Source organism: Nasonia vitripennis (genome assembly GCF_009193385.2).
Source record: "Nasonia vitripennis strain AsymCx chromosome 3 unlocalized genomic scaffold, Nvit_psr_1.1 chr3_random0009, whole genome shotgun sequence".
In the NCBI taxonomy this organism is placed as follows: domain Eukaryota; kingdom Metazoa; phylum Arthropoda; class Insecta; order Hymenoptera; family Pteromalidae; genus Nasonia; species Nasonia vitripennis.
In genome coordinates, this window is record NW_022279629.1 from 47,602 (window position 1) to 74,315 (window position 26,714).

Genomic DNA, 26,714 nt, shown 5'->3' on the forward strand with positions numbered 1-26,714 from the left:
AGAATTGTCGGTCGCTATCTTGGTCAAGTCGCGTCGGTTCGAGGGGCGCCACCGCCATCTTGGACCACTCGAGTATGAATATCGCAGAGAAGTGCTGAATAAAGCGTTTGAGTCGGTTGTTTCTCATGATTTTGAGAAGTCGCGTATTATTAAAGGTCGTTCTTTGAACTGAGAAGTCGCGTTTTAAAGCACGGAGAGAGTCGCGTATTATTAAATGTGAATTGCGTCCTTGCGACAAATTATGCCGTAATTTATGAAGTAACGTCGACCGTCGTTTTTTGAGAACGCAAAAATACCAAAGTAATCCTCAACCATTAATAATCTTTACCTCGTGGAGACCATCGTAATCATATTGGATATGATCGGGGAATAAATAATATATTGTGACTTTTTGTACAACATAAAACAATTGTATAACAAATTATTAAACCATCTGCTACGCCAAGCATTCCTGTCCGTCAACCTAACGTTTGTCCCCCTGTGTAGATATAAGTGTCTGGAGAAGGTAAATCGTGTTGATATTAGAGTAATCTGACTGTTTGCTCGGCAATAAATTAAGCCGTTAAAAGTGCAACGTCAAAAAATGTACAAAGTATATAGAAGTATACGTAAGTGTGTATTTTTGTTGTATTTTGACAGAAATTTTGACAGTGACACAACAAAAATATATTCTTTTCTACACTTATGTACACTTTCATTCAAATTATAGTTTGCGTCTCTTCTGATAGGTGGCAAAAGAGACAAAACGGGTTCTCACATGTAAAACTGATCCTTGAAACTACTAAAGTCTAAATGATAATTGAATAATTTGTCTTAAATTTATTTAAGTTTTTTAGCTGTCGGCATAGTTACATAAATGTGTACAAAAGTGTACAAAAGTGTTTCAGATTTTAGACCAATTTTATTGTTGAATTACAACAGAAATACACACCTTTATACACTTTTGCACATTTTTATACATTGTATACACTTCTGTACATTTATGTACACTTTTGTTTTTGCGCTAGGGTTTTTCCAGTTTTACCAGTTGCATGAGCATTTAAATATGCTTTTAATGTAGTCGATAGATTTTTTTCAATAGACATCAGACAAACTTTACCAATTGTAAAATGTAGTAATAGAATCGAAATTATTAAAAATTGTATAAAAACAGTTTATTGTAGGTTAAATTGCAACATATAACTTAAAGATAATGCAAGAGTATATAAAAATGATGTTCATTTTGAACAATGGCTTTTGTTATGTCCTAAACTATGTATTTTTAGTCTAAATCCAACACTGAGATTTATAATGCAAATTAATCTTTCCTTAGTAGCCAGTTAAGTAGGACATCACTCTTATCTTTACGATTGTATCACGGACTAATATTATATTAGACTTTTGAAAGATCCGATCGACTTTTCGTGCGACGAATTGTGATAAGAGAAAGAGAGAAATAGAATATTTAGTGAGGCGCGCGGCCTATGCGTGTGTACTTATCTCGTGTTTTGTTATGCTTCTGACCTGCAAATAAATGCAAAAAAAAAATCCGGACGGACGGACGGACATTTTTTAAGTTCCTTCGCTGCTAAAAACTAATTGAAATTAGATACATTTGATATTTTTTTTCACTAACTTGAATGATTTAATTTTAAAGAACATTTCTACCGTAAAATAGATCTAATTTCTTTCTTTTTACGAGTTTTGGAGGGTTTTTACAAAATTGACCAAATATAAAATTCTAATATAGTGTAGATTCTTGTTCCATTAGAAAGATCGCAATCGATATCCAAATTTCTTAAACAACTAACAATCGTACCTCTTTTTAATAATAATTCATGTGGTGGTAATTCATTTGGCGTCAACGAATTTAGATAATTTTAGTTGGTATTGAGTCTATAAAATTGTCATCATGTTCTTTTATAATTCTATCATCACTATAAAATATAAATCTCTTTCCATCAATTTTTTTAACTATATTTTTTTTAATCTTCGATATATTAGAATTTAAAGGTTACTAGATCACTATTTTTCATTGATAAATTATTTATATTAATTTTATGTCCGAAAATTTCTATAATCAAATCATTATTACAAATAAATTTTTTTAGAATTCATAAAAATTTATGCGCGTACAATTAACGCACTATTAATCTGACTATAGTCCGCGTACTGGGCTATCTACGGGTTCCTTTTGGCTCTCGCCGGCGAGCGTAACTGTATAGCAGCGATTTAGCGATAAGACGCGCAAGCGAGCTGAGAGACTGATCGATGTGAGTCAGTCTTCTCGTGCCCTCCCACCCTAGATCAACCATTGTTCCATTCAATGCACTTATACTTTCGGCATTATAAGTTCTTTGGTTGAAAATATATTCACGTTAAATCGACATTATCGCTTTCTTATTCGATCAATCGTCCAGAATACTGTGAACGGGGAAGGTGGGCTTATGTTTTAAAAAATGGAGTAGAGTCCTTATGATTTATTTTTGTATTTAGTTATTTGGTGTTTGATTATTTATGAGTTAAAAAATATTTTTTTAAACATGTTTTTTTTGGGGAGGGGGGATCATCCTCATCGCCTTTCCTCTCAAATCCAAACCTGATTCGTAGACACAAGAATTATAATATTTTTTTGATTCAATAAAAAAGTTCACAAAATAATGCATGTATACTAATTTCAGATGGATCGGCTACAACCCTATTCAAGTTCTAGAAGCTTCGACTTTTTTCCCGTTAGAGGAAAACCTGACATCCTTGTAACGTATTAGCATAGATAGTTTTTAAAATTTATAGATTCTTATTAAATTCTTAATAAATTTTATTTGATATTTTTAAAGAAACGTGGAAGATATTGATCTCGAAGACGGAAAAAAAGATTTTTTCAACACATTTACTCGGCTAAAGCACGTGTAAGATTTTTGTATAACAATTATTATGGCTCATAGTTTAAAATAAAAAGCAAATGTGTAATTAAACAGGTATTTCAAGAAATTCCATTACTGCACATCTTACGCACCGCAAGTCAAAATTTGTCACCCTGCAAGTGACGGTAAGAACAGCTTACTATTTTAAATGTGCAGCACAAGTACCGTTACTACATTTTCTAATATAAACAATTTTTTCATTAATATCGTTATCTTTTACTTTCAAAGGTGTTTCATCACTTCACCATCTGCTAAGTACACCTTTACTGCGATCCGCCGTCTGGGGTATTTCTTGTGCAACTTGCATGGGTAACACCCTCGTTCTTTGGGGTAGATTCACAGCAAAGGACGAAAATCGAGTGTTGAGTATCGTCATACGCAATTTAGCCGGTAATCCTTTATTCCATTATAACTTACTCGTTCTCGTATGTTTTATTTATTGTTAATCAATTTCAATTGGGATATTTTATTAAGCATACTAATTGTAATTTAGTAATAATAAATAGAGCATACAAGGGGGTGTAAGTTATAATGACGATTTGATTCTACTAATGTGATCGAAATCAAAGATCACGATGGCTCAGTGGTAAAATGCTCGCTTCATAATCTTTAGGTTCCATGTTCAAATCTCCACAAGACCGGAATTTTCTTCATTGTAATATTCATGTAAAAATAAATTCTTCAAGCAACTTACGAATTACCAGTATAAAGAAAGACATCTAATAAATATCAGAGAGCGATAGAGTGCGTAGCATGATTATTTATTTTTATGAGAATTCGCGGTACATCATATTATTGTCATGTGAGACTTCAGTCAAAAGTATCATACGAGACTCATATGATTCTCATATGATTCCCATATGATTCTCATATGATTCCCATATGATTCTCATATGATTCCCATATGATTCTCGTATGATAACTGTCTTATGATTATCATATGACCCTCATACGATTATCATATGACTTTCATTATTTTCAGCTAGGACATTTTTTATGCCTTTTCCATTTAGTAAAAAGTGAGCGTATAAATTCTACCATCGTTACAAACACCCTGATAGAAATTCAAATATTTAAAATGGACTGGAAACTACGAAATGACTATGAGAAATAACCTATAACTAGCTTGTGATGAAAGGCTTTTTCTTCCATTTCTTGATCATTTTCTAGAATAGACATAACCTTAAAACCATAATATTAACTTTACCTTTTGTAACATCTTGTATCGTACGGTGAATGCCAAGAAGTTTACAAATTTTGATTGTTGTGTAAGTTATTTGTAAGTCACAGCAGATACAAGTCATATATAGAATACGCATTATGAAGATATTCATGATTTTTTCATATTTTTGATTGAGTGCATTTTGCATAGCTTTTTCCTGGCCATTAACTAGCTATTTATTCTAGTTTGCCTTAATCAATCAAATCTATGTTAACAAGCTTGAAGATGCCTTGAAAAATGTCACAATTAATATCTTACGACATGTTTAAACAAAAAAAAAGTAAGAAATGTTTGAAAACGCGTTTCATCGACTGGGCCATGTTACACCCATTTATAGAGAAACCAAGTATTTACTAGCTTTTATATAGAATCAATTTCTACGAGGGCAGAAGCATCAAGTATACAACATATTACGTTAGTACGTTGTCAAATAATATGAAAGCTTAAAAAATCTGTAAGCAAGGGGTTTAAAGTGCCGAAAAAATGTTCTTCCCACAAAGTTGATTTGATTTGAAAGGAATTTAATTTGGTGCCAAGAAAAATAATGTTGTTTTAATAACTAATTTGTTTAAATCAAAAAAATTCTATCAGCCAGAATATCAAATCATATAATTTTCATAAACAAATTTAAACCTCAATATTTTAAATATCATAGGGTCCTCATAATCTCATAAAATCATGAATTCTCTCAAAACACTCTAAACTTTAGTTAGCTAGTTATAAGGTTCAACAAAAATAGTACAGGGTATACAGGATATACAGGGCAAAGACAAAGAATTTGAATCTTAATACCTTTTAAACTTATCGGTTTCATAAGCTGCAAAAATAACTGAGCCAAGGAATGCAAAAGATCTATCTTTCCTCAAAATTTCAACTTAATTAACGTCTTTTTACTCCCGTAATCGTACGACATCGAAAACCCATTTTTTTTTTGGTTTTCGATTTTTAGCTCAAAAACAAGTCGCCAAAATGGCTTAAACTTTTTACAACAACTAGATATTATGGTTTTTTGTTGTCATAAATGTTTTCAAAACGATAGACAATTTAGTTTTGGAGATATTATATTTTTCTTTTAAAATCACCTTTTTTATTATAACAATTGAACGAAACAGTCAATCTGGAAAATCTTGCAAGAAAAAGTAGGCAATTTTACGCTCTTTTAGATACACTATTGTTGAACATATTGTATATATCATATCATCAAAAAAAAGCAAAAATAATTTTTTAAAAAACAAAAAATGGCTATAGTATATATGTACATAAAATGATCAGAATCATAAAAAAAAACAGCTGCCAATTCATTAGCACGTAGCTTCCTCAAATTAAATGTATAGGTCTAATAAATAAAATATTGTTTTAATATACAGTATCATCTGCCTGCTAATGTATGAGGCGATTTTTGATACATAATTTAATATTTAAGTTTTGGATGGTTCATTGTCTAAAAGTTTGCAGACCCCTGTGTTCTTTTATTATAGAATACGAACGCTGTCGTCAATTTTTTTCACAGAATATATCAGTATGACATGAATTCATAGGGATAGACTTTAAGGACGTGCAACGACACCCCTATAAGAGGAAGTAAAAGTTTTGAGAGAAATCGGTTTTTACATTTTAGCTCTTTACTTGAGAACCAATTGACGAAACCGTTTAAAATTTAAGCGGTAGATAAAACTTGTTATGGTAAATCACCAAATAAAATTTTGAAACGGCAGACTACATTGTTTTAGAGATATAAGTAATAAAAAAATGTTCAAAAAAATAATTGAAACCTTGATATCTTAAAAACCATAGGGGTTTGAAAGCTGCGCAATAAACTTAGCCAAAACACGTAAAATACCTACTTTTTTCCAAAATCTTAAGTGCAATAAACCCTTTTTACGTCCGTAATCGACGCACAAAAAAAACTCATTTTTTTCAGTTTTCGATTTATTATTGAAAAAATAAGTAGTCAAATCGCTTGAAATTTTAATGGGATATAGTTTGACACATAACCCACCGACATGATTTTTTCGTGAGGTTATGATGTTTAGTTTCAGAGATATAAATTAAAAAAAAAATTACCTTTTTCATTTTATCCGCCAAACAAAGCGGTCGATCCCGAGAACCAAACGAGAAAAAGTAGATAATTTTATTCTCTTTTAAATGAATTTTAGCTTAATTGTTTATAACAATGGGATGATTGAAAAAAACGCAAACTAGCTTTTCAAAAATCGAAATATGTCCTTAAAAATAAAATAACTGTTTTTTCCGAATTCAGAATCTAAAAATAGATATGCATGTCAAATTTTATTGATATTGACGGAGTAGTTCCAGAAATATTACAGTATAATACACATACACACACACATACACATACACATACACACATCCATACGGACATTTCCTAAAAACACTTGATTTAAACTTCTAACACACCAAAAAGTATTTTCTAGATGTTTCGACGAAACTCAAAATTTTACTATTACAAAGCTTCCTCTAGGAGGAAGCAATTCCCGAGTTCAAAATCAGAAAATATATATGCACGTCAAATTTTATTACGATCGAATCATAATTATATATACACACACCACACACCTACACACAGTCATCCACACGGACATTTTCTAAAATCATGATTCGAACTCTAAACACCTCCAAATGCTTTTCTACAGTTTTAGGAGGAAGCAAAAATTTTTAATTGGGAGCCACCCATACTTAGGGGCATAATTGATGAATAATTAGTCTAAGATCGACTTTTCGCTGAAGTACTTTGCGATTTAAAGTATCAATTATATATGGCAATCAAAAGCTTGAAATCGGCCATTTGCGCCTTATCACCGTACTCCCCTTAGGCACAGGTTTGTAGGGTTCGTTCAGAGCCTAAATCAAATCTAGTAATATAATATAATATCTATTTTGTCAAAAGTTTTAGTTGGTGTGTCTGTTATAACCATCGGTTGCTTTGTTTTGATTCTTTTTAACTTGTTTCTTTGGCGATCTTTACAGTTTTTTATTCTTTTCTCGATATCTAACTTTAAATTCTCCTAAAAATATTTACTTCTTATACATATGAATGTTCTATTTACTTCTGAGTGCCCTTCTATCGCGCTTGAGTAATTTGGTTCGAATATCTTGTCTCTGTCTTTTAATTCTACGTATTCTATACAATTTAAATAGATGGCTACTTCTACAAGGTGGGTCATTTTAATCAAACCAGTCTAATAACTCCTAAATTAAGCCATGAACAGAAAAATTGTTCAGATGAAAGTTGTCCAGGATCAAGGGGGACATCTTTTTGTGCAATTAGTTTTGACCTCGAACTCAAATTTCAAGGTCATTTGAAGGTCAAATTTTTTGTTTAATAGGAACCCCTATTTTGATAGCAGATTCGGAAAGAACAGGAAATTTTACGTCCGAAACGTCCGAAAATCAACATCCTCTAAAAGCTCTGGCAGTCGATCTCTGAGCAATGCCAAATAGCTATTCTGGTTAACATTTTGACCGAAAAAATATGGCCCAATCAGGTAACCATTAATGATCCCACACCACACCATTAAACTCCATCGGTTTTGATGGTCAATAGCCCTGTACCAGTGGAGATTTACAGGTGACCAGTAGTGACTATTGTGCCTATTTAATTGACCATCACTGCGAAATATAACCTCGTCAGAAAACATAACAAATCTGAAAAAATCTGGATCATTTTGTAAAACTCCTAAAGCCCACTGGCAAAAGTTAATACGCATTAGAAAATGGCGTGGCCTCAGCTCATGAACTAATCTTATGTGGTAATCGTGATAGTGGAGATTATTGAGAATTCTCAATGCTGTTCTTCGTGGTATACCGATTTCTCTTTCAATTTGTCGACTACTAATTTGTGGATTGAGATGAACAGCTGCTAAGGCGGCTATAACATTAGGATCATTTTCGTTGTATTCGTGGTGTCTGCGTTGAAAACGAAGATGTCCATCACGAGCTCTTCGAAGTAATCTGAGTAATGTGTCGTGAGTAGGATGCCTTCTTAGAGGAAAGCGTTCAGCGTAGAATCGCACCGCGGCTCTGGCATTGTTTTGGGTTTCGCCTAAGATCATTATCATATCAACAATTTCATTGGATTGATAATCGCCCATGTTGAAAATTTTGTTTATAATAAGAAAAACTATTTTATTTACATTCACTCTTTATTGAAATTGAAACTAAACCAAAATAAGAAAGTGACAACAAAAAAAGGAGAATTTTCAAACTGTATAATTTTTAAATCAAATTTGTAACTTCTTATTTTCTTACGTTAAGACATTGTGATTTAAATTGAAGACAGCGTGAGAACAATCGTTACAATTCATATTAGATTGAAGAAATTCAACTTAAAAAAAACATCTAAACTGGAAGTGATGCACTTTGGCAAATACAATTATTAACAATTTTTTTTAATATTACAAAAGCAAAATGCTGTTTAATATTTTATCTTAAATAATGTATTTTTTAACATCCTACCTTTATTGTTTAACCATTTTTTACGGTTTTGACACGTTAAACTTTTACTTGACTCTGCTTCGACCGTGAATGAATTGACAACATTGATTTTTAACGTTCCATTTCCCACTCCCATTAAGAACTCAAATATTTAAAATTATCATGTTTACATCAAAATTTACTTTTGACCACTAAAAATTTGTTAAGGAATGTTAAACAAGCATCCTAATGAGAGGCAAGGGGACTCACGTTAAAAAAGCACCCCAAAGGGAACATAATCCTAATACGTCCACGTCGTTGTTCCTGGGTAGCGCTGAAATTTGGGAATTATTTTGTTTTCAAGGTAAATATTTTCATGGTCATTGTCACATTGGGTTTGAATATTCATCATAAAAGTACATTAACTACGATTATTCTATCAGAAAATGCGATTAAATAGCAATTACAGTATTTCTTAACATTTGACCTTGGAATGACCTTGTGAAGGTCATGAAAAAAATTTTGAAATACCGTTTCGTACGTAAAATTTCCTGTTCTTTCCGAATCTGCTATCAAAAATAGGGGTTCCTATTAAACAAAAAATTTGACCTTCAAATGACCTTGAAATTTGAGTTCAAGGTCAAAACTAATTGCACAAAAAGATGTCCCCCTTGATCCTGAACAACTTTCATCTGAACAATTTTTCTGTTCATGGCTTAATTTAGGAGTTATTAGACTGGTTTGATTAAAATGGCCCACCCTGTATATCAGAATTTTGAAAAACTTTAATTAAGATTTCTTTTACTTCAGGCTACTTAATATTATTTATTTTTAAATCTTTGAAAATACTAAAGTTAAATAGCTTTATAATGTTGCGTAATAATTTAATTTATTACGCATCATTTCTTTTAAAAGTTTGAAGCTTTTTAATATCCCTGGGGTCTATTAAGGTATTGAAAATATTTCAGCCGACGAAATTTACACCGTTAAAATTTCCCGTTTGCTAAGCAAGAATAAGATTTAGTTGCTTAGTAACTTAGTATCTCTACATATAATCTTTTCTTTCTTTTACGCTTTTATGCAATATTTGATACGCAGTCGTGATAATTGTTTTAGTTTCTGATCTACTAATGGGAATATACTTGTTCATAATTGGACTACAAGACATTCGCTTTCGGGACAATTACAACATAGAAGCTAGTACGTGGATGTCTTCGTGGCCCTGTACTTTTATTGGAATGCTTGCTATGATCTCTTCCGAGGTGATGATTTCTCATCAAATTATGATTTTTATTTTGTTATGCGATAAATAACGATGTGATAAGAGTGCAATCAATATTACTTGTAGGTATCGGTGCTGATCTTGTCCTTCATGTCTATAGAGCGATATATGTTGATTGTAGCACCGTTAAAGGGTCACCGCGCTGTAACCCCACAGACTGCTGCGTCCTCTATGATCATAGTTTGGCTCATTGGCATTACTCTCGCTGTTATTCCCGGTAAGTTCTGCACAACAAATATCAACAGAGATGATTAAAAAAGTACTTTGTTATGTAGCTATTCACTGGCGTAGCAGTACACGCTTCTATGGTCTCAACGGTATGTGCTTTCCACTGCATATAGATGATCCTTTCATTGTTGGATGGGAATACTCAGCTTTTATCTTTCTCGGTGTCAACTTGCTCGGGTAGCTAACATTTTTTATTGTATTATTCACAAAGGCTATAGCCGGGTTACTATGGTGAAATGGCCCCCTTGGAAAATGTATATATGTTATATACCATTCGATGGGGGATAAAAAAAAACTCCCATAGCCAAATTTTTAGCTCTCTGCCTAGTGCGCATGCGCAGTAACGTCGATAAACGTGTTTTTTTGATTTTATTTTTTTCTGAAGTCCCTATAGGATAAAAATTTTTTTAAAAATTCACATTGGTGTATTTTTATGTCATGAATAACTGCAATTTTTTTGGGATTACATAACCTCAAATATCGGATCTAAAAAAATTATTAAAGTTTTCAATCGATATTTTGACCCCCTTGTTTTTGAGGTGCAACTTTTTAAGTAGACTTTTTTTGTGTACTTTTTCCCGTTCTTTACGATGGCACTAACGTTTTTTCCTTAAAAATGGTGGCACAACTCGATTTGAGCCAAAAACTGATTTTTTTTCCATTTTTTCACGTTTTTAGCTGGTTATGTTACAATTTAGTTACTAAAGTGACTCCTTTTGAGTAGTTTTGCATATCTTCCCATGAAAACATAATCAAATGAAATATTTTGTTCGCTCCAAGCCGTATTTTTTATATTATCTTACGTTTTCAATGATGGTCTTATCAGAATTTGAGGTAATAAAGGGTTTCTCTCTATATATAAAAAGAATATCGCCGCTGTCAGTGTCTGCTTTTCTCTTTAACCTAAAAATGCCCTCATTTGAGTGATTTAACGCCGAAAAAGGCCATTTTTGGTACCATGTAACCCAAAACTAACCTAAAAATGTCATAATGCAAGGGTTTTCACGCAAAAAAGCCTGTTTTTAGCTAAACATAGCCTTGAAATCGATCGTTTGAGGGTACTTTTGGCGTCTTGTGGTCTTAAAAAGGCCATATTTGGCTTATCTGCCTCTACTTAATTGATTATTCAAAATCTATTGACAGTAATAATTATCAGGTAAAAAGGAATTGAAGTTAAGTATGTTCAATTCGTACAAAGTATAATTTATTATCTTCATAGGCTATTTAAAATAAATTATGGAACGTATACAAGTAGCTTTTTAAAAATAACGAATGTTCACAATAGAAAAAATGATTCACTCATCATTGTCACTATCTTCATCAATACACACTTCAATTTGATCATTAAGAAACATTTTAGACAGAATTTCAGCTGGTCGTATGATTTTTGATAAATATCTTCCATGTGAAAGATAATAGATTATGGCAGCAATATGCGCATAACATCCTATAGTACGGTTACCGTTAGCACAATCACAACAGTGTCTTAAGATGCTAGAATAACCAATACCATTTGGTTTATACTCAACGAAACATTTGTATTGTTTTCTGTTAATATGCCTGGATTAAACTTCAAGTTTGAGAATATTGTTAGTCTCTTTTGAATATCCAATCTTCAAATTATTATCTGCGTCAAACATTTCCGCTAAGTAAGATATTGTCTGTTTAAGCTGATATGTTCCTGTAAACAGAATTTTCAAATCTTTTATTGTTAATTCAGGAAAGTCTGGTAAATCATCCGAAGTTATTATTTTAAATGGTAGTTTCCGACGACTCCATCTTTTGTCTGCTACTAAAACTGCTAATGTATTTTCAACATTTTTTCTAGATTGCATAGCACTAAATATTTCATCTTGCATGTCTTCATCAGAATCTAGGCGTTTGCCAAACAAGTTATTTAAGTAGCAAGAAATTTTACAATAAGATCCAGTATTTTTCACCATTGTATTATATATATCATTTTTATTTGCAAGATATGGACCTAACTGGTCAACAACATAACCATTAGTAGTACATATAGTAAATGGTTTAGTCAGAGGAACTTTTTTTTGGCCTGAATAAGATTTTCTTTGGTACTCGTTATTAGAGCTTTTTTCATGCCTTATGTATAAGTACCATCAGCAATCAAAATAAGTTGTTTACCAGGATGTAATTTCTTTGCCATATTAGAAGTTTGATTTTCAATCAATTCATTTCTGTCTACATTTTCTAATCCAAAGTGTTTTGGTAGTAAATCTTTTTCGAAAGATAATAATACTGATTGACAAAAACGAGATACTTGTTGTTCGCTTTCAATGTCAAATATTGTAGAGATGAGCGAGTTAGAATTCCCAGAGCGCATTTTGAATAAAAATACGACAATGGCTTGTGTCGCTGTCCTTACACAGGAATTCTTCAGAGAAGTGAGTTGATCTTTAAGATAATTAATATTTTCCCACGTTAATCCCGTAAAAACTTTCAATTTTTTTTCAGGCATGGAAAATTCAGCTACTGTATCTAATAAAGTTTCGTCTGCTTTCATTGATAATTGACTCAAAAATTGTAGTAATTCATCAATATATACCGTACTTGTAGTGGAAAAAATATTAATTTTATTTAGTTCATCTTCATAAAATCTTTTTTTAATTAAATGTGTGCAACAGCATCTATTGCCATGTGGAATAAAAACATTCATTTTACTATAAACTTGAATTCGGGCCTCTAAAGGAACTAATATATTATTAGTCTGTTTTTGGTACCCACAAACAAAGCAATATTTATGTGTCGCAATCGTCCTTTGAATAAGTAATTCCGTGGTTGCTCGTACTTTTTGTTCCTTTATTGTGTATACAGATGATTGTGTACTTTCCTGAGATGATGAAGTGACAGTTAGCTGAGAAAATGATTCAGAAAGATTTGAATCTTGAGACGAAGCAGTTGCTGGAACATTAACCTTTTTAGGTTTAGAGCTTGATATGTATTTGGCTAATCGCTTTCTACATGAATCACAAATTACATCATGGATGTAAATATCTTTATTTGATAATTGTTTAGCATATTCGATTTCAACTTCAGATTCGATTTCCTTTTCTCGACCAATTGATTTTCTAATATAAATATTACACATGGCACATCTTCGATCATCGCGTTTCCTGATGTTATCTGACTCTTCATTACTATTAGATGCCATATTTATTTAACCATTAGACAAGAAGATCACTTCTGAAATAATAAAATATAAATATTTTACAATACATTTAAAAATGCTGTTAGTTAGTTTTTAAAAATCTAAAAAAATTGTTTGCCTTTTTTTAAATTAAAAACTAGAATGAATAATAAATATTACAAAAATATTATAATCTAAGTTTTTGTATAATCCAGTTTTCTCAGTAGCTTTACATGAAAAGTAAAAAAATAATATTGCCTAGTAAAAGTGAAATAAGTTGTATTTCATTTATAAGTTTTTTAAGCAAATAATTTTTTTTTGTCATAAAAACTGTATTGAAGTGCTTGCACCTAGTGATTTTATAAAATCAACAAACCTATGAAATTATTATATTCAATTTGTTTTTTTGTAAAAATATGTTCTTGTATCTAGACATGACTAATAGTGTATTTTAAAATAAATAAATAATGTTGTTTTTAATGATGTTTCATATACGTATGTGTTTAAAGCATAGGTTAGCTTGTGTTTACTTTATTCATTTTACATTTTTTTAACTTAAAAGTTAATTGACAATTAATAAGTTCGCATCCTATTAGTTCTATTTTTCATTTTTATTATTTCTCATGTATTGTTTTTGTGTAAAACCAAATATTTTTTCTCATCTCATAATAATTAACTATAGTAAAAATCACATCATATATAGTCATATGCAGATATTTATGTGCATTTTTTATTAATTTGACAGTATTTTATACATAAACAAATTAATTATTGTTCAATACTTTCTATATTTTATCAATTTAATCATACTTGTATAATTAATATACCGCATTACATCAAAACATGCAACTCATCAATCGTCAAATCCGTTTCTAGCAAAAGTTTATTGTCATATTTTATTCAAATGTTTTTCCTTCTTAATTTTATTTAGTTAATAGTTTCAACAACTTTATGTTTAACTAATTTCTCATTTTACTTTATGTGATTAGCCTAAATTGGTTAAGTTAAATAGATAAAGACTCGTTCCCCTTACATGCATTGTACGTATATCTATATCTATAGGATTGAAAATTCATTTTTATTAATTACTTTTTTGTTAGCTTATTGATTTAAAATCTGATTGCTATTTTTGTTTTAGGATAAGCTCGGATCTTTATGCGAGTACTAAAACAGTTTATAATTTAATGTTGGTTTAAACTTTTGATTTTATGCAAGAATTTAATAACGTACACAACATGTTTTTCTTATTTAGCGTATAAAAAGGTCTAATAATTATCTGTTATTATTATTACATTATTATATTATTATATTATATTATTATATTATTATATCATATTATTATATTATTATATCATATTATTATATTACTATATTATCTGTCATTATTTTTGATACAATTACTCTTAATACAACAGAATTTATAATAAAAATTTTATTTTTCTACCCATTAATAAGTCTTACTCTGCATATACCGGTAAAATACAAGTGTATTTATTATAAATACATGGGAGATTTTTTATTTATCAGTAGGTTGGTTACAGTATTTTTTTCAAAACTCAAAGTGTCGGCATAAAAATAACATTTTAGATATTAATAATAGGTTTTGATTTTAAAGAAGTTATTTAACAAAATATTAATTTATTGTGTAATATGTATTAGAAATACATATAACCCTAATATCAAAGCATATAATCTGTGATGTCAAAACTTTTGAAAAACTTTGTTAAATCTTCATTTTTTTAAAAGATATGTAAAATATATAGTACTCACTTTAAATATACAAGATTGTTAGTTTTGAAGTAAACAGCAGAAAGATTTAAAGTAGCCGCGTCAGCCTTCGGTTCCAACTAACTCCAATGTATTTGAAAATAAATACTTAACTACTTTATTATTTTTTCTAGTATTGCTATCAATTATCAGTCAAAAGCCGAAATAGTAAAAAGAAAAATCGAAACAATTTTTATTTGCTAGATTTTAATTTACTTTAAAAGTTATAAACTTATACTAACAGCGTTTTCACCATTCACTTGTATTAGTATATTATGGAGAAAGTACAATTGAGTCCGTCGTCCCGTACCGACCTCGGGACATACCGTCTGAAGTAAGCTGTTTTTACGGGATTGGCTAATTCTGTACCGTCGATTGGGTTATCGAACAGAATTAGCCAATAATATAAAAGTGACTTATTTCAGACGGTATGTCCCGGGGTCGGTACGGGACGGGACGGGACGTATTGTACTTTCTCCCTTATATAGACAATTGTAAGAAAAAAAAAAATTAGTTTTGAAAAAAACAATGTTGGCCATTGGTTTGCGCATCGTTTAATTAATTAAGAAATCAAAATACTTTATTTGTTTATGCTCCTGATAATTCTTAATTTTATGATTGACCATTCACTACGCAGATCGTCTGCATTGCAGCCGCCGCGTCAACAGCGCGGCCAAGCATAACCTTTTATTATAAATAAAAATAAACAATAAACAAAAAAGTGCGACAGAGACAATACTTTCGACCAATCACAGAACGTTTAAAAAGAACATAACATTAGCCATCAGTTTTATAATAAGATGATATCACAATTCTGATAAGACCATCATTGAAAACGTAAGATAATATAAAAAATACGGCTTGGAGCGAACAAAATATTTCATTTGATTATGTTTTCATGGGAAGATATGCAAAACTACTCAAAAGGAGTCACTTTAGTAACTAAATTGTAACATAACCAGCTAAAAACGTGAAAAAATGGCAAAAAAATCAGTTTTTGGCTCAAATCGAGTTGTGCCACCATTTTTAAGGAAAAAACGTTAGTGCCATCGTAAAGAACGGGAAAAAGTACACAAAAAAAGTCTACTTAAAAAGTTGCACCTCAAAAACAAGGGGGTCAAAATATCGATTGAAAACTTTAATAATTTTTTTAGATCCGATATTTGAGGTTATGTAATCCCAAAAAAATTGCAGTTATTCATGACATAAAAATACACCAATGTGAATTTTTAAAAAAAATTTTATCCTATAGGGACTTCAGAAAAAAATAAAATCAAAAAAACACGTTTATCGACGTTACTGCGCATGCGCACTAGGCAGAGAGCTAAAAATTTGGCTATGGGAGTTTTTTTTATCCCCCATCGAATGGTATATAACATATATACATTTTCCAAGGGGGCCATTTCACCATAGTAACCCGGCTATAGCCTTTTAAATATCCAAATATCTATAAAAATAAGAAAGTTTTTATATGCACTTTCAGGCTGGTGACGATCATCTACGTATATGTCGGGATGTTTATAAGCATCTGGCGTACGCGTCATAGCACTCCTTTGTCGGTCGGTGATTCTGAGTTTGCACTACGATTCTTTTTAATTGTTTTGACGGACATTGTTTGTTGGGCACCTATCATCGTTCTTAAAATAATGGCTCTTGCTGAATACCCTGTTGCACGTAAGTATGACGAACAGTGTAATGTGTACAAATAATAAATAGCAAACATAATCATGACTGCGATTAAGACATTTCATTTTGTGTCCATAATTATACAATATTTTTATATTTTTATATTGTATAATTATGGACACAAAATGAAATTTTTATATTTTTAAGTTAATATCTAAAAAACCGCGACTTATAGAGTCCCAAACATACATAGAGGTCACAACGAAAACTTAGATACACTCGACTGAAACATATTTACATAGAACGTTTTTAAAATGCACTAATCAAACTTTCATCTTCTTTTACAAAACTAACTAATCAAGCTGTGCTATTTTTGTGGTCTTACCCTGTAAAATAGTCAATAGAGATCGATTTAAATTATTAATTGAATTCTAAGCTATATCTGAATCCCATTTTTTGCATAAAAACTTGATTAGAAATCGATAAAATTCTATACAAAAAAAGGACTAGTAAAGTTAATAGAAACCGATTTTTGGTATTAACGATCGAATTCAATGGTTGTTTTCCGTACTAAAATCTATTGACTCCTGTTGATTCTAATCGATTTTAATTGAGTCCTTATACAAAAAATGGTATTCAGAATTAGCATAGAACTCGTTGATAATTTCCCGATCCCCCCCCCCATCCCGATCGATCCCTATTAACTATTTTTAGCAGGGTAATCCACGTTTATGTTTTGTCTCTCCGTTGGTCAAACGATGCCTCCTAGTTAAAAATAAACACATGTTTTTATTATATAATAAAAACATATAATTTCATTACATGTTTTTGTGGTTTCAATTTATTACATCATAAAAACATATGAAAAAATTATGTAATGACTACAGTCTATGCATTGTTCTTTATAAAGCAGCTGTGCTTAGAATTCACCACGCCATAACCAAACTTTTCAAAAGGTCAATAATCAGGTTACAGCCTCAAACTCATAACAGAAAGTGTGACACACGGTCAGCAGTCCTAGTTGCCCTCTAAATTGCTGACGAGAAATCTACTCCAACTTCTGGCTACAGCTGTAAATAGTAAAAGCAAAAAAAAATTTACACAAATATAGCAATGCTGCTCTTGAGTCGCTAGAAATTTCACTATCGTAAAAGAAGCAGTGAAACTTATCTGATTTCATATATGGAAAGACCTGATAGGCCCTTCTTTCACGTCTTTCAGGAACATAGCACATCACTGATAGGCAGACGATCGAATTCGGCATCAACCACAAAGAAAAATTAACTTTGTGCAACAAAAACGTACTGTGAGGTTATGTTCTTACACAAAGACTCGCCAGCTGACTCGACCTGATAATATACGCGAAATACGCAAAGACCGCAGATTGGTACTCCACGTCTGATATGTTCGTGTCGTTACGTATATTACCGAAAAAACGTTATTTCGCCGTAAACGATTACTACGCGCACAAAAAGTAGATCCTAACCAGTCCTAACCATTAAACGCTGTCAGATTGTCACACAACACATTTCGCGACTTGAGCAGCAAAATTAATCGCGACATATATGTATATTTAACAGCATTTAATGGTTATGGTAAACTTTTGTGCGCGCAGTAAACGATCATCACGAATCTCTGTGCAGACTCTGTGGAATAACGTGCTTGTATTTCGAACACAGCGTTTTACAATAAATACTTTTTAGCGATACTTCGCGTTAATTATACAGTCGAGTCAGGTGCTCGACATAGTCTTTGTGTAAAACCTCGCGTCGCATTTTTTTCGCACAAAGTTTTTTTTTAATAAAGTGCCATAAATATTAATCCTGTGCATATATGGTTGATGCCGAATTCGATCTTCTGTCTATCAGTGATATACTACGTTCCTGAAAGATGTAAAAGAAGGGCCCCGGTATCAGATGCGTTTTCCTTCTTCTTTAATGATAATAACATCTATAGCGACTCAACAGCCATAGTGCTTTGTGTAATTTTTTTTTTTTTTTTGCTTTTATTATTTACAGTTACTAGTATTAGTTACGGTCAGCAGTCGGAGTGTATTTCTTGTCAGGAATTTAGAAGGCAACCAGAACTATGCTGACTGTCTATCACACTTTCTGTTATGGGATGAAGCTGTAACTTGAGTATTGTCCCTTTCGCTAAATTTGGTTACGGCGTGGATGATTTTAAGCCCAACTATAACGTACAATGCATGACTTGTAGTCATTATATAAAATTTTAACACATGTTTTTATAATATAATGAATTGAAACTACGAGAACATGTAATAAAATCATAAGTTTTTATCATATTATAAAAACATGTAATAAAAACGTGTTTATTTTCAACTGGACTGTCATCTCGACAAAATCTAGCTTAAATGGAAATATTAGCAAAGTTCAGCCCGCTTCCCGTGCTTTAAATTCTTATATATGCGCTTTTTTGTCGCATTTTAAAAAGCACTCGAACTTTAACAAATATTTTCACACTCTACATTTAAATGTATCTAAGGTATTCTTCTTTCTAAAAACATATCTCTCAATACAATTGTCAAACTACAAACCGATTTCTCTAATTTCAAACTCAACAAAAATTTTTGAAAAAATGATATACAATAGATTGTATAAGTTTTTCACGGATTGTAAAATCATATCATATAAACAATATGGTTTTGTCGAAAAAGAGAAACAATGGACGCGTAAAATTATGTATCGAACTACAAAATATAATATTCATAATATATAAATTACGGAAACTTGCATGTCCTCTAGTGGAAAAAAATATAATAAATTGTAATAAATTGTAATGAAACTTAAAAAAATGTAAGAAAATGTAAGAAACTGTCCCTTTTTGTTGGATTTCGAATATTCTCATACGTTTTTGTACACTTTCTTACATTTTCAGATTTATTAACTTTTTTTTATTACAATTTATTACATATGTTATTTTACCGCCTAATATAGTCAATATATTTTTTTAATTATCAATTTTATAATAAAATGTAACAATGCATAAGAAATTGTAAGAAAAAGTAAAAGGATGTAAGCAGAAGTAAGAAAGTAAAAAAGTCGCCATTTTCTTATATAATATTACGCTTACAGACAATTTTTTACATTTTTTTATACTTTTTTACGTATTGTTACATTTGTCGTTTTAAAGAAGAGACCTGCATGAAATCCTGGATTAATGGATTTGTAATAAATTGTAATAAAACGTAACAAAATGTAATAAAATGTAGCAAAATTTAATTAAACGTAAAAAAGGCCCGAAATCCAACAAAAACGTACAAAATGGTACGATTTGTTACATTTTCTTATATTTTATTACACTTTATTACATTTTTTATTTCCACTAGGGTTCCAAAAACATAAGTAAAATGTTCATGAAACCTCACAAAAATAAAATTCACATATAATTTTTAAATTATTTCTGTACATATTTTAAAAATATTTTATATTAATATTTTAAAATATTTCATTAAAATGTTGTATATCATGTAACGGGGTGTGAATGCGACCAACGAATAACTCGTAGAACGACTGGATCGCGTTCCCTCGGATTCCCCTCCGCCCGCGAAACACCTCCGTTGCATGCTGTTTCTGCTTGCTGGGTCTACGCGCCGCCCAGCGCGTGCTCGGCTGCTCAACTGCGTTAAATAAGTGCTATTAAATAACGCCCGCGGAGGCGGCGGTATTCGCAGGAAGGAACAGGGATCGGAAATAAGCGAACGAGGTTCAGAAATGACGACAACTCACGTTAAATAAAAAGACTAAGATTATATTTGTCAGTCGCGAAATAAACATGAAGTTACAATAATAAAATGATAATACGCGAGTCGCCAACAACTTTGCAATTATGTGGTATATTCACTTATACCTTTGAGCTCTGTATGGCGTTTCTTACCTGCAAACAAAAAAAGGCATTTCATGAATTTTCATGGAAATGTAAAAAAAGGTTATTTTATTCTTGCTAATAATAACACTTTATACTTATCTTTTTTTTTGGTCACTGTGTTAAATCTTCAAGTTGAAGCTGTAGAAAATTATCAGTCTAACCTCCAAATGTTTAATCTAGGTGCTCCAGTCTCTGTAGCGACTTTTTCTTCTATCATTTCAGTCTTCATGGAGTCCTTGGCCACTTTTTCATACACTTCACTAAATTGTTCGTTGATTGAATCATATATTGACCAAGCCATGGGCTTTGAGCAGTCCATTAACCCACAAAATGTTGATAGATTAGCGTGTCCAAGTCCAAGAGCACAAAATGTAACCACTGCTCTTCTGTTGTTCTCCAAAGCATGATTCTTAATGCTAACTTTTCTGCATGCGTTGATAGCTGCCAGCTAACGACACTCAATACACACTACTTCTATCTTGAATCTTAATATTTGAGCTTCAGATTTGCTAACTTAAACTTTGCCATGGCATTGGTTGCAAATCAAAAGTTCTTCGATCGCAGGAAATAGAATGTTGGCATCAATCAATCTATTGGCCTCAGAGGTTCCTTCAGGTGCTGGAGTTTGTATCTTTTTTGCTGAACTTGAAAGTCTTGACTTGTTGGCAGGTTCATCCTCACTCGTTACTCCTAGAAATCTTCTTGGCCTCTTCTTGCCTCTTCCTAAAGAGTACTTCTTGTCTGGATGGGTACTCGCGAACCTGCTCTTGGTATCTCCATGATCATACATATTTTCAAAATCACTGAACTTTACACTTTTTTAAAAAACTTGACTGCTCTGTTTTTAGACACACACTTCACTTTTTTTTCTTTTTAGGGTTATAAGCTATAAGCTATAACCATAAAAACACTACTTAGATTAATTTAAAAACATTTTTAAAAAATATCAGCTTTTTTATGTTTTAAGACATCAGCCGTATTTATACTGAGTGTAAAACACATCCCAGGACTATATCAGCTGTGTTTTGAAATATTTTCTGTCTGCTAGCAGAACAGCAGAACGGTCGTCTTCGGTGTCCTTCTCCGACACATTGATTCTAACCTGCCCACAGGTGGCGCGATATTTGAATTCAAATAAATCTCCCTAGCTACGTTTTGATCAGAGCCTTATATAAGAAGCAAAACTAGAAATCTATCTCGAAAATAATACAAAAAAACCGTATCAATACGCTCAATTTTATTTACTAAAATATATATGCGGAGCATAATATACGTATATACTACGGTAAAAAAATAGTATTAACATTTACGATAACAATTTCTTACAGATTGAATTTATAAAACTTAAATTTAAAATTATTAATCCTGTTAGACAAAAAATAAAAGAAAAGAAAATATTTCAACAAATGTGAAATGGACAATGATATAACTTCACTTACAACAGAATTATTATCAACCAATAATATAATTATGGAAATTTATGGAGATCGCTTTGATAATAATAATGCCAATAAACTTTGCGAAAGAGTAATTTTAGCGCCAAAAAACAAATTTTAAATAGGATGCACGGCGATGTAAGAGAGTATCTAAGTGTAGATTCATGCGAAGATGATAATAAAGAGATGTTACCAATAGAATTTTTAAATTCACTTACGCCAAATGGCCTACCGCCTCATAAGTTACGTTTATAAGTCGGTGTAATTATTTTGCTACGAAATTTAAATTTAAATGATGGGCTTTTTGATGGTACTCGATTAATAGTAAGGAAAATTATGCTATTCTGTATACAGGCAGAAGTAATTAGCGGTAAACAATTTAGTAAAGTTGTTTTAATACCACGGATTGATTTGACGTCTGTCACGTGTGCTATGTCCTAAGCTATTGAAAGCTGTCACCGGACAGTAACTCTACGGATTATTTTGCTTTCATAAGCACGGACGAGGACAAAGCTTCAGAGCGCGAAGCTGAGCGCCGTCGGTGCTTGACTACATTCGCGATCTGTTTAATAGAACGACCTTAAGTAGCCCTCCAGTATCCGCCGGAAAATCTTTCGAAATTGCACTGTTTTCGTTACACGCACTGATTTTAGTTAAACTCTATAACATTGATTCCGTAAACTTCCGAGAAATTTGTGGTAAGGACATTACTCTAATGTCGTTATCGCGAATATGGTGGGCTAATTGAGTCTCTAATTATGAGAGAGAGAGAGAGAGAGAGAGAGAGAGAGAGAGAGAGAGAAAGAGAGAAGTGCGCGATAGAGGCATGCAGCCTATTTAATTAAAATCACTTACCTTTTCCTTTATCTCTGCGATGGGCCTGCTCTGCTTCCAGCACGTCCTCTCAGCGGCTTTGGCTCAGCTTCCGAAGCGGATGGTTTCGATTTGAACGGGACGACAGGGATCAGGAGCTTTCGGGTTAATTATTCACATGAACGGTCCAAAATATTCTAAGTTCCAAGATGTTATACCGGACCGGACTCGGGCAGAGCTTTCGCGTGGCAACGATTTTTGAAGCAGACTGACGACGATGTGAGGACCTGTTGCTGGGCTCTTTTATGCTCTCGTAGGAGAGGCGATCTCCGATTTTCGTCTCCTCGGAGGGGTGGGTGTTTAGCCAATTAGGAGGCCTAGATGCAGCTTCTTGCCTTATTTGGAGCGTTTAATGCATGTGACGTTGCAGGGAGGGCCAATAAGAAAACCAGAGTAAAAATCCTCTCCTCTAGTACATCGAGTCCCCTCGTGCTTTTCTCCTGTCAAACTCGCCTCTGTTTACTTACTGTTTAATTTACCTTCCTTATCTGCAGGCTCATAGAAGCTTCCTCTGTGCATTTTGAGCCGACTTGCGCGGTGTCCTCTTTGGCGGCTCCTCGAGCTTCCAGCGTGCGTGACTTATGTGTCACTTGCCGATAGCGTTGCGCGCTCCGCGGCTTCTCTTCATTGCACGTGTATCGCTTTCGGGTATGCGCGGTCCATGATGTACAGTAGGCCTCTTGTTTTTCTTTTCTCTCTATTTGCGTCTGCTGTGTTCCCGCCGTGGAGCCGAGATGTGTACGTGCATATTGGTGTGCTTCGCTTAGCTTTGTGCCTCCGTTGTAGGACTGCAATGTGTGCGTGCATATCGGTGTGCTTCGCTTGATCTCTCGCCGTGGAGTCGTAAGGTGTGTGTACATACCGGTGTTCTATTTTATCCTTATTGTTTTACGCAAATCTACTATTATTGATTTTCTTAATTGATTTTACTTCGAGTTTAACTATTTTTTCGCGTTTACTTCGCCTTACGTTGTCGTTCCTTATTCTTATTAATTCAATTAATTATTGAATTTGTTGAATTTGCTATAACTTATTTATACACTACATTCTATTAGGAAGGGTATCGATTGATTTCCTTTATAATATTTAATCTTACTTGTTTTTAATATAATAATAATGTGAAAGAAAGTGTGCATTTCACACCTTCCCCCTAGGATGAGCGTTCTGAGGTGTTACTTAATATCGCTTAATAGTAAAAAAAAATTTGTAATACGTTTGGTTTCGATTACAATGCTTAATTAATACTTTATGTTTTTCTTAATTTTATTCTGTTTTGGTTTTTCTAGATATAATTCTTAATAATTGTCATGCAATTGCATATAATACGGCTACAATGTAAGCAACTTTAACTCTTTTTAATTTAAATTTAATAATAGTTTTGATTTTATATACTCCTTTATAATGGTCTCTGTACTTTATTGGGAATGTGCATTTAACAATGATATCGTTATTTTTAATAATATTAATAGTATTTACTCTTAACTTTACTACTTTCTTTTCTTTGTAATTTTTTTCCTTCATGTTAGTACATGATTCTTTTGGTATCATTATGTAGCCTCATTGATTATGTAATTCTTAATATTTAGTAATAGTTGTCAATTTAATTTATTAATTCTCTTCTATAACTAATGCATGCAAAGTATCACGTTCCCTTTTTCAATGTTACGTCTTACTAGAAATTTAATATTTCTTTTGCAATCAAATATTTTGTTAATTAACTCTAACGTAACATGATAGAAAAAGGATCCCGATCCCCTCTTAAAATATATCTTGTTCTTAATCTCTATTTACTTGTTTATTGTTTTGAAGTCTTGATCTGGAACGTTACAGTGGTGCATGAAGTCGGCTCAAGAATACCCTCGTGGCTGCTTCCTTGATGAATTAGTTCTTGTTGAATGTTCAGTATAGTCAACTTCTCGTTCGTTGTTCAGCTTCGGAATGTTAGGCACGGTTTGTACTTTTTATAATTATTTTTTTTCTCTTCTTTTTATACCTAATTATACGATGGTTCTGCACGCGATGTCTTATATCAATAATATTATGATCTACTTTTTCTTCTTCTTATATCAATAATATTCTTATATCAATAATATTATGATCTACTTTTAATCGTACTTCTATATATCCATTTATTTTATCTCTTTTTGCAGTAATTGTTCGGATAATATTTTCTCTAAATTTCGTTGAAATCGTCATATAATGGTTCTTAATTCTTCTGAGTGGTCGGGTTAGTTATAATTTTATGTTTTTTTTTCTCTTCTTATCGTTCGATGGAATCGTCAAGTTGTTTCCTCTTTAAGAGTTTACATGAATCATATGTTCGATTGCTTGTTTACATATGCAACATTCTTCTAATTTGACGGCACACTCTGCGCAAGCAATTAAGTGAGAACAAGGAAGAAAAATGATCTTGACTTCCTTTCTGAAACATATTTTACAATCTAATGGTTTCATTACTACAATATCTGATTTATCCGAATTAGAATCTTGATCATTGCAATGTAAACTCTCTAGTGGTGGTTCTCTATTAAAGTTTACTCTTGTACATACTTTTTCTATGAATTCTTCTCCTTTCCGGGTTCTTAGATAATTACAGTCTGGTGCAAGGATGGCGTGTCTAATCCATAAGTCCTCTCCGTGTTGAAGTTGAGACATTCTGCAATCGCAGTAAAAACAATAGTCTTGATTTTTGTAATAATTATAACAGAGGCCCATCTCTGCTAGAACTTCCGGTTTGTGACTTCATCCTTCTGACCATAGTATGAAATTGTATAGTCTGTCTTTATAGGTGGTGTATTCAGGATGCTTGGAACTCGGGCGGTTGTTCGTGGATATGTACAGTAGAGTTCTCATTATGGCTTGATCCTCGGCACTGGTATCACAAACAGCCATTTTTAACTCAACTGAATTTTCGAGTTAACTCAACTCTTAGTCATTTAAGAATTGGATTGTTCAACGTAGGCGGAATCTAAAACAATAAAACAGAATTGCTCCTCTTTTGTGTTTTTTGAGTTGTGTAAAATCTTGTATTAATGTTTTACGAGTGTTGAAATGGTTAACTACGTGATTCTTCTTAACTCAGTGATAATTGTTTTTGTGTCTGAGTAAAAGTGATATCTTTGTGAGTTTTATGAGTGAAAGTTGAGCATATATTTATATTTTCTCATTAATTTTTATATCAAATTAAATTTTTTTAATGATCCTTGTTAATTTTTTGCTTGGCGATTATTTAAAATGATCGTTGTTAATTTGTGGTGGAGAAGTAAAAGAAAAGAAAGAATAAATTTAATTGCACAATGAAAGAATTGATGTCATGATTATTGTTATTTTCATTGTAATGAAATAACTAAATTGGCTCTGCTTATTATTAAAAATAGTAGTATATAAATATATGTGAAACCCAATAAAGATTTTCCCGCATTTTTGAGAATTATTTAAATTTTTTTTCCTGTGAGGTAGAATTTTTGGATTTTCTCGAATTACAGTAGTTATATCACACGATTTCCGTTGTATAGACAAGATTTTTGCTTAATACTGATTCTCGCTTGCCTATGCCTATAATCGACATATGTATGATGTACATATCATTGCCATCGGGGCGCAAGCGCATATCTCTATATAATCGCCATCAGGGCGCTAGCGTTCATGCCTAGCATCGATATGAAGGTTCTACCGAGTTTTGTGGTACACTCTTACAGATCACAGTGTATCTTGAGGCGAGTTTATCTTTTGATTATATTTTCTTCTTAAACTTAGTCTCTTTAAATATAGATTTTAATAATTATCTTTCTACTACTCTCTTTTTTTATTGTTTTAACATTTTTATCTTGTTTGTTTTATCGATTAACGCTAATACTGTAATTATATATTATGTTAATTGGGATAGAAAAAAAATAGAATCGTACTTTTA

At 32.0% G+C, this 26,714-nt stretch overlaps 1 protein-coding gene across 1 annotated transcript in view; it reads left to right on the forward strand.

Annotated features, from left to right (window-relative positions):
* LOC116416842 (relaxin receptor 1) overlaps positions 1–26,714 on the forward strand; it is a 96,527-nt gene that overhangs the window by 24,063 nt on the left and 45,750 nt on the right. Inside the window, exons 4-11 of the mRNA XM_032601842.1 lie at positions 2,661–2,735; positions 2,817–2,888; positions 2,958–3,028; positions 3,132–3,293; positions 9,676–9,821; positions 9,908–10,058; positions 10,117–10,246; positions 16,465–16,655. Of these exons, the coding sequence (XP_032457733.1) occupies positions 2,661–2,735; positions 2,817–2,888; positions 2,958–3,028; positions 3,132–3,293; positions 9,676–9,821; positions 9,908–10,058; positions 10,117–10,246; positions 16,465–16,655 (998 nt within the window). The remainder of the gene's footprint in view (positions 1–2,660; positions 2,736–2,816; positions 2,889–2,957; positions 3,029–3,131; positions 3,294–9,675; positions 9,822–9,907; positions 10,059–10,116; positions 10,247–16,464; positions 16,656–26,714) is intronic.